Source organism: Crinia signifera, chromosome 6, assembly GCF_055691185.1.
Source record: "Crinia signifera chromosome 6, ASM5569118v1, whole genome shotgun sequence".
Taxonomy (NCBI): domain Eukaryota; kingdom Metazoa; phylum Chordata; class Amphibia; order Anura; family Myobatrachidae; genus Crinia; species Crinia signifera.
In genome coordinates this window covers 127,608,731-127,621,876 of record NC_139222.1, presented here as the reverse complement: position 1 = coordinate 127,621,876, position 13,146 = coordinate 127,608,731, and the positions used below count along the sequence as shown (strand labels likewise).

Genomic DNA, 13,146 nt, shown 5'->3' with positions numbered 1-13,146 from the left:
TTTCACATCATGCCCCAAATTAGTAGTGTTCTTCTACACATACAGTAATGTCACTTACACATCCTCATATGGGGCCTTATTCCAGTTCACTCTTAGAGGCAAATTCCTTCTCAGATGGACAAAACCATGTGCACTGCAGGTGGGGCAGATATAACGTGCAGATAGAATTAGATTTGGGTGGGGTTTTTCCTCAGTGAGATCTATATTGCAGTGTATAAATAAAGCAGTCAGTATTTTACCTGCACCGAAACAAAATAACTCGCCCAAATCTAATTCTATCTGCACCTGTTACATCTGCCCCCTGCAGTGCACATGGTTTTGTCCATCTGAGAAGGAATTTGCCTCTAAGGGGGTTATTCAATGCTCCGGTGAGCGCATGGCTGCAAATCCTGTTTTAGATTCGCCATGCGCTCGCCGTGATTCACTGACCTCCACAATTCGCCGCCAGTCCATTACAATTCAATGCGTCAGGGGCTCGCTGCCCCTGACTGCAAAAATTATCCCCTGTGGCGAATTCCGGTCCCGGCTCTCCCCTGCTGCTGCAGCTACACTGCCACAGCTGGGGATGGAGCGGAGTCCCGGCAGGGGAGCGTGCTGATGCCGCCGCACAGCCTAAAGCATGGGTCCTCAAACTGCGGCCCTCCAGATGTGGTGAAACTACAAATCCCAGCATGCCTTGCCACAGTTTTCCTATAAGGGAGTGTTAAAACTGTGGCAAGGCATGCTGGGAATTGTAGTTTCACAACATCTGGAGGGCCGCAGTTTGAGGACCCATGGCCTAAAGACTGGGACGGGTCCAGCAGCAGTAGCAGACCTACGGCTCCAGCAGCGCCAGTAATGACATCTGCTGTAACTGCGCTGGGGCTGCCAGAGCCAGAAGTCTGCTGCTGCTGGAGCAGTCTCCCTACTGATCACACAGGCAGTGTCCCGGCTCTCTCTCCCCTGCTTCTGCGGCTACACTGCTACTGATGGGGATGGAGCAGAGTCACAGCGGGGGAGCGTGCTGATGCTGCCGGGAGCCCCCCCCCGCACAGCCTGAAGACGGGGACGGGTCCAGTAGCAGTCCTCCGCCTCCAGCAGCCCCAGCGTGGACATCTGCTATCACTGCGCTGGGGCTGCCGGAGTCGTTGCTGCTGCTGGACCGATCTCTCCTCCTGTACCGACTCTCTCCCCCTGTACCGACTCTCTCCCCTTCCCGCAGACCTCGGTCTCTTGCCTGCACATTGCATGTTACATTGCCTTCCAATGTCAGCTGATGTCCCCCACATCCCTCAAACCCCCTCCCCCGACGCTGCTCAGCTGGCTGTCAGTTCGCAAAGGGGTAAAAATAAATCAAAAAATTCTAAATATAGTAGAGGTGCTTGTAATGCAGAAAAATAAGACCCTTCAAATAAAATTAAAACTGATTTTTTGATATAAAAAGAAAAGAACACATTTATTTTAAAAGTACACATAACAGTTCATCAAAAAAAGATGTTGAATGCAAAACGGTGAATCATGGCGAAAATCATGCTGAAAGCAGTTCTCCATCCTAGCATTGGGAATACACTCTCGGCGAATCCCATTGAAATACACCAGCGAATTGCAGCGAGCATGAAACGGAGAACTGGCCGGCATTCACTGTTAGCTTTCGGTGAACATTGAATAGGTTAAATCTGATTTTCAGTGAAAGATTCACTGCAAGGAGTGAAAACAGCCCGATTCGCAGAAAAAACCCGGTGAATCGGGAGCATTGAATACTACCCTAAGAGTGAACTAGAATAAGGCCCCTGTGTATGTGTTCAATCCCTGGAGTTGCTTTGTTACGTTTAGATGTCAGTAGGAAGTGTGTATGCCCTCCGATCCTTAAGCAACATTCAGTAAAGCAGAAAAGCAAGTTATTTTTTCTGGGATACACCACGGGGAGCAAATGCATTTATATTGTTTCTATGCAGGGCAAATACTGCCTGCTTCTGCATTTAGCAACACATTTTCAACAGCTTTATTTTATCACTGCAATTTAGATTTCTGTTTGAACACACCCCACCCAAATCTCTTTATTTACATCTGTCCCGGCTACATTGCAGCATGACTTTGCCCAGTTGCTTGCATTTTTACATTGTTTGTAATTGCCCGCACATTGTTTCAGGTTCCTGCTGCTAGTGTGGCCCATACGATGCTGTGGGTACCTGATTTTTCATGTCCTAGACATCAGGTACTGCATTTGGAACCTGGTTAATAGCGAACTAGTTTCTGCCAGCTAATGGGGAGAGGCTTCTTCAGGGACAAGTGTTCTTAATAATAGTAGTGAAGCACCTGGCAGAGAAGAAGCCGGGCAGTTTGCTATTGTTGTACAGTCGGCGGGAGACACTCAGCATTGCATACACACTGGCGATCAAAGGGACAGATGGCCAGTTGCACCCCACAGGGCATGCTGTGCATCGGCCATGTCCGCCCCCTACCCACCATCTAACTATAGCAGCTCTAGTTTATAACTACCCTGTACTTGGAAACCCAGACAGAGGGCCCCAACCTACATGTTTGGTGCAGTGCAGACCTTGTAAAAGATAATAGGGCAGATGTATTAAGCTTTAACAAGAGATAAATCCAAGGGTGATAAGGAGATTTAAACGTCCAGCCAATCACCTGCTAACTGTCATGTTACAGCCTGTGTTTGAAAAAAGTCAGTAAGGAGCTGATTGGCTGCACGTTTATCTCTCCTTATCACCCTGGCATTTATCTCTTCTTAAGGCTTAATACATCTGCCCCAATATTTTTATTTCAGAAATTTTAGAAACTGCTGTACTTGACATCCATATGAGGTTACCATATGGTAACTAGCTAGGCAGTATTACAGTTGGTCAAGTTGGATCTTTTATTCCTGTTAGCTCTGATACACTGATCAATCTTAGCTCTTGGTGACTCCATTTCTACCTATCTGCTAATACATGATCTGTACCAGCGCTACATTTATGTACTTTGCCTGAGCTTTAGATGTATTCATTTTTAATGTGTAGGCTTTGGAACGTTGAAGATTGATTTTGTTGGGGAGCTGAATGATAAAATGAAAGGTTTCTATCGAAGTAAATATGCCACAGCTTCTGGGGAGGTACGCTATGCTGCAGTCACTCAGTTTGAGGTAAGAATACATGGACTTTCTCCTATATTACAGCAGTGGTTGACATCATGATTTTTTGTACAGGTCTCACAGGTGGACCTTGTTTGCACAATATGGAAGTCTAAACCCATAGCTTTCTAGTATAGCCTGGTTAGGACAATGTAAATATACAGCATTATAGAGACCATCTGTATTGGTTACTAGAAGTGAAGTAATGGTACACATTCAGTATGACCACCTGGGACCCCCATGAGAGCCATCAGCTTACGTCTGAGCTCTGCTTTAGACCTGCTTCTAGCTATGCGTTTTCTGTGGAAAGTGTTAGTAGTTGTATTTCTTATCATTTACAGTAAGTGATGTAGAACACATCTGTTGTCTGTTACAGGCCACAGATGCACGGAGAGCTTTCCCCTGCTGGGATGAGCCTGCAATCAAAGCAACCTTTGATGTTATTCTGATTGTCCCGAAGGACAGAGTAGCTTTATCAAACATGGTAAGATTTTCACTGCTTGAGTCCTTCTCAAACACTATTATGCATGCAATTTTAAATTCTTTACGCTCCATTTACACCCAGTTTTTTTGTTTTTGCATTTACAACTATTTTAAGCTAACCACTTGAAGAGTTATGAAACAATCAAACAATCTCCTTTTGTATTGCTTTGATTGGATGATGGTTTTTTTAATGTCTGTGCTCAGTTCAGTCAGGTAAAGTCATTAATCTGTTTTGTCAGAAACTTGTATATTAAGTAGTCCTCACTACTTTTCCCGGCAGCTTCTATGGAATGCGTTATTGGCTGACATTTATTTTTTAAAACAAACTATTTCAACAACATCCTCCAGTGCCGTGTGAAGCGTGGCAAGGGATTCGTTATATTATCAACTGCATCTGCCTGCCTCTGTTGCAGGAGTCCTTTTCTTTCTGTATTGTGGAGATGTGTGTTCAATGATGCTGATAATGACAGGGGTGTCTCGCCCCATGAGACACCCCTGTCATTATCAGTGCTACGATAATAAAGCTTGCCTATGTGCAGCCAACATATGAACAATTGGTGGTACTACCCATTCCGACACCTACGGCTTTCACTTTTGACAGAAAAATAAAAATGCAGGTGTCGTTAATGGCCATCACTGCCACAGTCTGATGTTGTGGGGGCTGCTGGGCTTGTGAGATATTGTGACGCTTGCTAGATTTTGTGCATGCACAGTGGTGCTGGCCTGGGTTGGGACACAGTGTCCGCACTAAGCTCATGCGCTGTGGGGGGACTGGCAGGGTTTGCTGTCGGGGAGTGAAGCAGTATAAGCTATAGTGTTACTATCCAGTCCACTATAATACATCTACCCGACGGGCTGTAATTTGGCAGTTAGGAGCTGGTTGGTTGGTACTTTATTTCAGTCAAATTTATCACTGCCCAGGCCTAGTAATTAGACCCCAAAAAACTCTTACATGGCTTCCCTCTCTGCTTTGGTCTGCAGTGTCAGACTGCTGTCACACAATGGGACCCTTAAGGCTAGGCATTCTCAACCTCTGGTCTCAAGGCACCCTAAAGTCCTGGGGGGTGTTTGTTTGTGTGTGTGTGTGTGTGTGTGTGTGTGTGTGTGTGTTTTAAACCATTTTATTGAATCGAAAAAAACAGGTCATGAAATGATTGTTACATATTGTCAAAGAAAACAGTACATCAGCATTGGGTGTCATAAAAAAACCTAGTACTAATGACCTATGAATTTGTAAAAGAATGCATTGTCCGTTCTGAAGAGTAAATAAAAAGTGATGAATGAACATATTGAATCAGTTTGATTTATTTTGAAATTAGGGTAAATAGAGAATATAAAAGTAAGTGAAAAATAAGGGGGTAAATTGAAAAGTGTCACACGTCTATGTCTGTTCTACATTTTTAAATGCATTTGAACCGGGGTCCTCAAACTATTTTGCTCGGGGACACCATCAGACAATAAAATTAATGGCAGGACCCCAGCAAGTTACTGCAGAAGGTCATCAGATGTAGTCAGCAGACAGCACATACATGACAGCATTGTGGAGGCACAAACTGATGGGAAGAATCTAATATAACAGACAATTCAACAGATTTTTCAGACTCCTAGAATCACTGACTGAGATTAGCAACGTCATCATCCTGATGGTACCTAACATGGAATGATGACCCCATGCTGATAAGGTCAGGACATGTTTTGGGGTCAGGACCCACAGTTTGAGAACCGCTGCATTAGTATAATATGCTAAAGGTTTAATCACGTGATCTTGCGTTCTAACGATCAGGTGGATATTTTTGGAATACTTTCATGATCTGATATAAAAGTGACTATCTGTGCTTAGTTGGAAAGCTGACATGGACTTTCATGATCTGAGCAGAAGTTTCTGCTGGCACATAATAGAGACAGAATTTCCGCTTTGCATTAAATCTAAAAACTCCTTTTTCAATAACAATCAATGGTGCGTCTATCAAAATAGGGGACCTTTTAAGATAGTGTTCAGTTATTCTAGGGATGGCAGGTTTTTAGAAATCCATGTATATAGAATTTACTTTCTGGGTAAAGCGTTCAGTATCTGTAAAAAAGGGTTATATAGTACAAGTGTATTTGGTGGGGGGACGAGATAGTAAAATTTGTAAGCAACTAAAAAAAATTATTATTTTTTTTTTTTAAAGTTGTGTGGACATATGTAACAGGGTGCGAGAATCAAAGTGAGAGATTTTGAGAGATTTTTTCCATTTTTTTTTATTTAAAGCGGCAATTGGGTTGATTTTGCCATGTATTTGATAGCAGCTTTAAAGAAAATGAAAAAATCTCCCAAATTCTCTCACTTTCTGATTTTCACTCCCGATTACATTTGGCCCATGGTGTTTTTGTTCCAGTACTTTTTGATTTTAGAGCATTGCCATACATTATTAATGAACAGTCCAGGTTTTAGAGATGTCAAGGCTTCAGCACAGTTTCAATCATTTAGATTTTATAATCTAAAGGCCCCCATACACTATGAGATTTATCTGACCTGTAAAATTGCATCTGATTTCCCTTGAATTTCCCCGGCAGCTTCCCAGGAGACCTACATACAATTTGACACTTGATGTGCCATGTTTAACATCAAATTTGTGTCAGATAAATCACATATGATTTATCACATGTGATTAATCACGTGATTTATCTGACGCAAATTGGATGTGCCATCAGATTTATCTGATGGGATGGCTGTAGGGAGTGGCCTGAACAGTGCTATACCTTGCAGGTATTATGCTGTGTACACATGGTGCAATATGATTGCTAGCGATATATTGCTAGCAATATATTGCCAGGAATCATATTGCTCAGTGTCTCCTTTTCATCAGCGATGAAAAGGAGACACTGCTACTGTCAGGGGGCGGGGGGAGCAGCAGCGTCTGCTTGCTGCTATCACACGGTGGGAAGGGGGAGAGAGACCCGAACGGAGGAGGGAGGGAGCAGCAGACGCTGCTGCTATCACGCGGCGGGGAGGAGAGAGACCCAAACGTAGGAGGGAGGGAGCAGCAGACGCTGCTGCTATCACACGGCGGGGAGGAGAGAGACCCGAACGGAGGAGGGAGGGAGCAGCAGCGGAGAAGGGGGGAGGGAGCAGCAGCAGAAGGGAATCCTTCTGCCGCTTTTCTCCACTGACCTCCTGCTCAGCACCGGGGGAAGCTGCATGCTCCTGCGACCATTAGGGAGTGCACACGGGAGCGCGCAGCTGGCGATTTATCGCCAGCAGCACTCCAAATCACTGGCAATATGGTCGCTCAGCGACCATATTGCCAGTGATTTCAGCCAATATTGCCCCCGTGTGTACCCACCTTTACTGTTCTGAAGAAAGGAGAATGGCGGTATATGTATATGTAGTTCGGGGGGTGTCGTCACTCGTACAAAAAGACACCAAGCATGGTTCCGCAGCGGGAGACACGAACAACTCACTCACGTATTTATATCAGAGACTTTTGATTCGCTCTGCACCTTGATAAAGGGGCCACTTGGCTCTGAAACGTTGGCTTATACTCCATGCCTGCAGTCTTTTTGTACAGCGCCGCCGCCACTCGAACTATACATAGCAACAGCGCTGCTGTCATCTGGAGGGAACTGTTAGTTTGTTACAGTATTAACATTTTGCTCCCATTATTGGAGTGATGCACCACGGATATATATATATATATATATATATATATATACATACAATGTATGTGTGTATATATATATATATATATATATATATATATATATATATATATATATATATATATATATATATATATATATATATATATATATATATATTTACACACATATACAGGTGTCCATGTTCTGCCTGTCGGATGGATGTATATGTCGATCGTCTCGCTTCCCGTATAGAGCAACATCCTGCAACGTCTGTACGCTGGTATCATCTGCTCCATTAAATATTCTATATGTCCTTTTAGGGTGGTCTTATATGAAACAAAGGTGTGCAACTGAAGATTGCACCTCCAGTATTACAACAGAACAGACAGCATAACCACTAGCAGCAGAGACCTGTGAATGTCTAATGCACACTGACACATATACTGTGTCCGTCTCCTAGTACTAGATAACAGACCACTGTCTGGCACTTCTCCTCACAAGCCAAAGTTTATTTAGTTTTATACGAGCTGGGGAAAGGGGGAGGGGGGGGGGGGGGGTCCGGGCTCTGCTGCCCACGGTGTCATTCGTCCAGCAGCAGGGGAGAGGTCCGCTCTACAGCCTGTGCAGAGTGCGGACATTCAGAAGAAAGGGAGGGGTGGGGGCTCTACAGCCCGTTCTTATATTCAGCAGCAGGGGAGAGGGAGAGTCCGGGCTCTGTCATTCCAGATTGAAGCAGGGAAGAGTGTGTCACTGCCGCCCTCTGCCCTCTTCCCTCCAATCGCGCCTGCCCCTTCCTGTGACGCCGGCTGCTGCTACTGTCACTGAGGGGTTGGAGGATGGCCGCGCACCTGAAGGAGGTACCCAGAGTGCTACATATAGATATATCGCATCTGAAACATCGTGGGTGCTAAAAAGCACCCACGATGGCTCAGATTCCGATATATCTTATGTTCTGCAGGTACGACCACCTGATCCAATCTGATGAGCACGGGAACGCGCATCAGATCAGATGTCAAACACATGCGATTTTCGGCCGATTTCATCCGATTTATCGGCCCAAAGGGCCGAAATCGGATGAAATCGGCCGAAAATCGCATAGTGTATGGGGGCCTTAAGTCACCGGTGATCAAGCATGGATAGCCCTGAAATGTGGACTTTTTCATATGTCTTGAGGACCAAGGTTGGGAATTGCTGGATTATGCAGTGCCTAAGCCAGAGGGAATGCAAGAGAGAAATACCAAAAGTAGGGACTTCGGTGCTTGAGTAGCAATTCTACTAGCAGCTGCTAGTGGGCCTGTATACTCTTGTATAAGCCAGGGTTAGTCTGCTCCCTTACAGAGAAAGGATAAAGCAACAGTCTCTCTTTTTTTTTTTTTTTTAAACAAAAAATTTGGACTTAATCATGTACCACATGCAGGGGGGTGTTCAATCGCCGGCAACCATCTCCCTACAGGGGAGATATCCGCTGTGCCCTATTTAATGCTGTCTTCCCCGACAGCATTGAGCAGGGTTTCTCGGCAGAATGAGCCCGACTTCACAAGCTGTCGGGCTCGTTCTGCCGAGAATGGCCGGGAAGTGACGAGCTGCCGGCTGCAGCTCGCCTCTTCCTAGCCGCAACTCGCAGCCACATCCCTTTTCTTCCCACTGCAGACGGGACATTGAATCCCGCCTGCATGTTCTCGGTTGAGCTGGCAGAGAATGGGACAGGGTCATGGCGGTCGAGCCCTACACATTGAATACCCCCCACAATCTTTATCTGTATACCTTCTAGAACTGGTTTCACCCAAGTGATCTGATAGATTCCAGCCCCTTGTTTTATACCTTGTATGTTGGGAGCATTACCTTCATAAAACAAGGACATTTTTTTTTATTATTGTCATGGCAGCTCCTACACAAACATTTTTTTGAATATTGCATGTTTGTGGAAGAGACAAACTACTGAAGATGTTAAAACTGTTCTAAAAAAAGGTTGGCATACAGCTAACCTGAGGACAAGGAACATGATCAGGAGAACTGAGATTTTATTTCAGAAAGACGGCTGCATTATCCTTTCTGGTTTAATATTAAACACACATCTATATAAGATTCCAGACTTTTAGTTTTGCAGTATAATTACAGCTGTGTCAGGTGAACATTTACACGGATACTTGTGTGGGTTGCTTTTTTGCACAGTATTTGAACATCGCTATTTTTTATTCCCTCTCTGAGTCTGCCGAATAGATTTCCCGCTTGCCAATGCTCCGTGAAGGGTTTGAGTGCTTGAAACTCCTAACTATCTCCCTAGTTCAGACCATCAGTAACCTTTGACCCGTAGGAGCATAGATTCCCTGTTATAAAGTAATTCAGTTTTTCTTCCAGACAAGCTTGTTAAGGCATTGATCAAGTGGATTTGGCAAATTCAACCACTATTATTTTACAGTGTTTTCGGACCATTACCCATTTTTCCATGGAGAGTTATTTGATTTGAAGGCAATCAATAAATTTCTTCAGGATGGAATTGCTTCAGTTGGGGCCTTGAGGGAAGGTTAGTTTCTGCATTCCTAGATATCAAGGATGTTTTCCTTAACATCCCTGTATGGGAAGATCATCTAAACGTTCATTACTTTCTGGTATTTCACAATCCCTTTTTGCTTGCCAGCTCCAAATGATAGCACCTACGTTATCGGGGTCCATAATCTAGTATCTTAAAAAGGTCAGAGATCCGTCCCAATCTAGATAGCTTGTGATTTATTACCCATAGCTTACTGTAAAATTGGCCTTTAATTTAGTGCATCGCTTTTCCCAGGACATGATTTGCTCTTCTCAGTTAATATCACAATAGGTAGACATCTGTGCCCAGTCATATTTCCTGTCTGAGCCTGACAGAACTGGCATTAATGGAATGTGGAAGTGTTTCGGAGCCAGTTTTTCAGACCATAGTATGTGTCATAGTTTGGAAATCCTAACCATTCTAGTCCAAAGATTCTACTGTATGGCTTTTTCATGTTTCAATTGCTATATTTTCCCGCTGAGGGGTTTTGGGTTGTACTTTGGTTAGAGTTCTATTAAATGGCAGATTCTGCCCTCAAGACCAGATACCGCTGTGGTGATTAGTCCTCTAGTGAGATGTAATTGGGTGGTTTTGGCTCACATTTGCAAAGTAATTACTTGTTGTCTTTCCTTCATATGATCTCCATATTTTTGAAAACAGACTTAGCATCAATTGGGAGAGTTTCTTAGGAGCATCTTCCAAGTGGCTGTTCATGTTTTGAGGAATTTTTAGGACCACACGCCCTGTATCCCCCTACTATCTGAGAAAAGGGAAGTTTATATTTAACCCTTATTCCTCTTTCTTCAGGTAGTAGAGAGACCAGCCCACTCATTAATGTGGTTTATTGGACTATTTGTACAGTGATGCCAGGAAGCAAGAGAAATAGGGGTAGGTAGAGACAAAGAGGAGGAATGGGTTGTATTTTTTCAGAGCTCTGACTCCTAGGGTTGGAGTACATTTTAATGGAATGTACAAATATCTGTTTTGGTTTTTTATCTATTTCAATCCATTTATTCCAGAACCTCAGATATTGCTCTAAGTGGTAGATGTATTAAGCCTGATAAAGTGGAAGGTGATAACATACTAGCCAATCAGCTGTGTTTGAAAAATGAAAGTATGGAGTGGATTGACTGGTGCGTTAACACTTTCCAGGGGTAACCAAGCTTAATATATCTGCCCCTACATTCTTAAATAAAGCCATAAAACCATGATGACCCATAAGTAAAATGAATGATCACAAACTGTTATTGTCTGGTCCGAACCCTTAATACTGTCCTCATGCGCTAATTGGCTAGTTATTGCCATGTGTTGCTATCTGCTAATGTGTGCAGCTGCATTCACAGACCCCTATGTGTTCCAGTTACGTGGGCTGAGTGCAGAAGCCCTGATCTATCACGTCTGCTTCTTTTTCATTGTACAGAATCTTATTGAGCGCAAGCCATACCCTGATGATGACAGCTTAGTGGAGGTGAAGTTTGCACGCAGTCCTGTAATGTCAACCTACCTTGTGGCCTTTGTGGTGGGAGAGTATGACTTTGTGGAAACCCGCTCTGCTGACGGTGTGCTGGTTCGTGTTTATACTCCAGTTGGCAAAGCGGAGCAGGGAAAGTTTGCTTTGGAGGTAAATTACAGTTTGAGTCCATGTGTATGCATATATTTATTACTTCAGATATTGTTTCCCTCTAACTTCTTATATGTATCTCTTATTTTAGGTTGCTGCTAAAACTCTGCCTTTCTATAAGGATTACTTCAATGTGCCCTACCCTCTTCCCAAGATTGATCTAATCGCCATTGCAGATTTTGCAGCTGGTAAAGTTTCCACTGACTGGCCTGCTGTACAAGTGTCAGCCTGTCTTTGGTGTACTTCCATCCCTCATTATTTTTTTTTTTTTTTTTTCTTCACAGGAGCCATGGAAAACTGGGGACTGGTTACTTACAGGTATGTTTGCCATGGTACTTATGTTAGTTGGTCGCTCGCCACACTATGTAAAGTCAACTCCATGCCGACATGGATAGTGGGGGTATGTGGGCACCCAACTAAAATATAAGTACCTTTGTCATTATCTCTACTGGTTTTGGGGTTAGGGTTAGTGAGCTCAGGTTAAAGAGTGAGCACCCATAAGACTTCATATTTGCATTTACTGTATATTTTGTTTCTTGAGAGAACAATAACATGAAACTTTGAAGGATTGAAGCAATGATGCTGCGCATAGTGCAGCGGTTTGCTGTGACAAGCTGGGGTGCCTCGGAACACTTGCAGGGGGGTACCTTGGATTAGTGGTCCTGGATCAATTCAATTATTTATGTAATTGTAATAGGCAAAACCACTGATGTTGCTGCTAATCATAAAATGTGTACAAACAGAAGCAAATCTTGTCCCTTGCCACATAATTAATCCCAATGATGAAGACCATTTACTATTAATATTTTTTGGTACTTGTGTACTATCACGGCGCCCATCGCATCGCAGACCATAAGGCATGCGATGCGACGAGATTTCCACCGATGTCATACAAAGTTAAAATTGTATAGCATTGTATATGGCATACAATGCGATGCGATTTTAAATTGTATAAGCACCCTAATGGGGGCTTACAATGTTAAATGCACCCCCACGCCACCCCCACTATGAACGTGAACCCGAAGCGTGGCGAGCGCAGCGGTACGCGTCCTCCGACCTTTTCATACTCCCACTATCCACGTCGGCGTGTAGTTGATTTTATATAGCGTGGCGAGCCTGAAGCATGGCGAGCGTACGCGGAATACATGTAAAGTAATACGCGTCCCCTCACTGGGCTCACTGCGCTCTCCAAGCTTCGGGCTCGGTGGCTCGCTGCGCTCGCCACACTATATGAAGTCAACTCCACGCCGACGTGGATAATGGGGGTATGAAAAGGTCGGAGGATGCGTACCGCCGCCCCTCGCGGGCTCGCTGCGCTCGCCACGCTTCGGGTTGGCGTTCATACTGGGGGTGCATTTAACGTTGTAAGCGCCCATTAGGGTGCTTATACAATTTTAAATCGTATAGGGGGCTTATACAATTTTAAATCGCATCGCTGTGCATCGGGTGTATGCCATGCGATGCGATCAAAAGTCGTGTGACTTAATATCGGGGGCGCCGTGATAATACACAAGTACCTATATTTTTTTTCTACATTTTCTCAATAATAAACTGTTGGCCTAGTGGTGCCGCGACAGATAATTCTGGGTGCCGTGATTCAGAAAAGTTTAGGAACCACTTGCATAGTGTAAAGGTCCATCACTGTAATATACTACAGTGATAGCTTTTGTAGCCCCTTTTTCTTCTACGATCCCATGGCAGCCATCACATTGGGATATCGCCCCTTTCCTTGAGTTAGACAGGTTACTTTTTTCCCAGGCTCCTCCCCCTTGGGTATATATC

The 13,146-nt window shown here is 44.1% G+C and overlaps 1 protein-coding gene across 1 annotated transcript in view; it reads left to right on the top strand.

Annotated features, from left to right (window-relative positions):
- Nucleotides 1-13,146, top strand: part of NPEPPS (aminopeptidase puromycin sensitive) — a 75,908-nt gene that overhangs the window by 37,099 nt on the left and 25,663 nt on the right. The window contains exons 4-8 of the mRNA XM_083147113.1: nt 2,997-3,118; nt 3,483-3,590; nt 11,164-11,364; nt 11,456-11,552; nt 11,649-11,682. Of these exons, the coding sequence (XP_083003239.1) occupies nt 2,997-3,118; nt 3,483-3,590; nt 11,164-11,364; nt 11,456-11,552; nt 11,649-11,682 (562 nt within the window). The remainder of the gene's footprint in view (nt 1-2,996; nt 3,119-3,482; nt 3,591-11,163; nt 11,365-11,455; nt 11,553-11,648; nt 11,683-13,146) is intronic.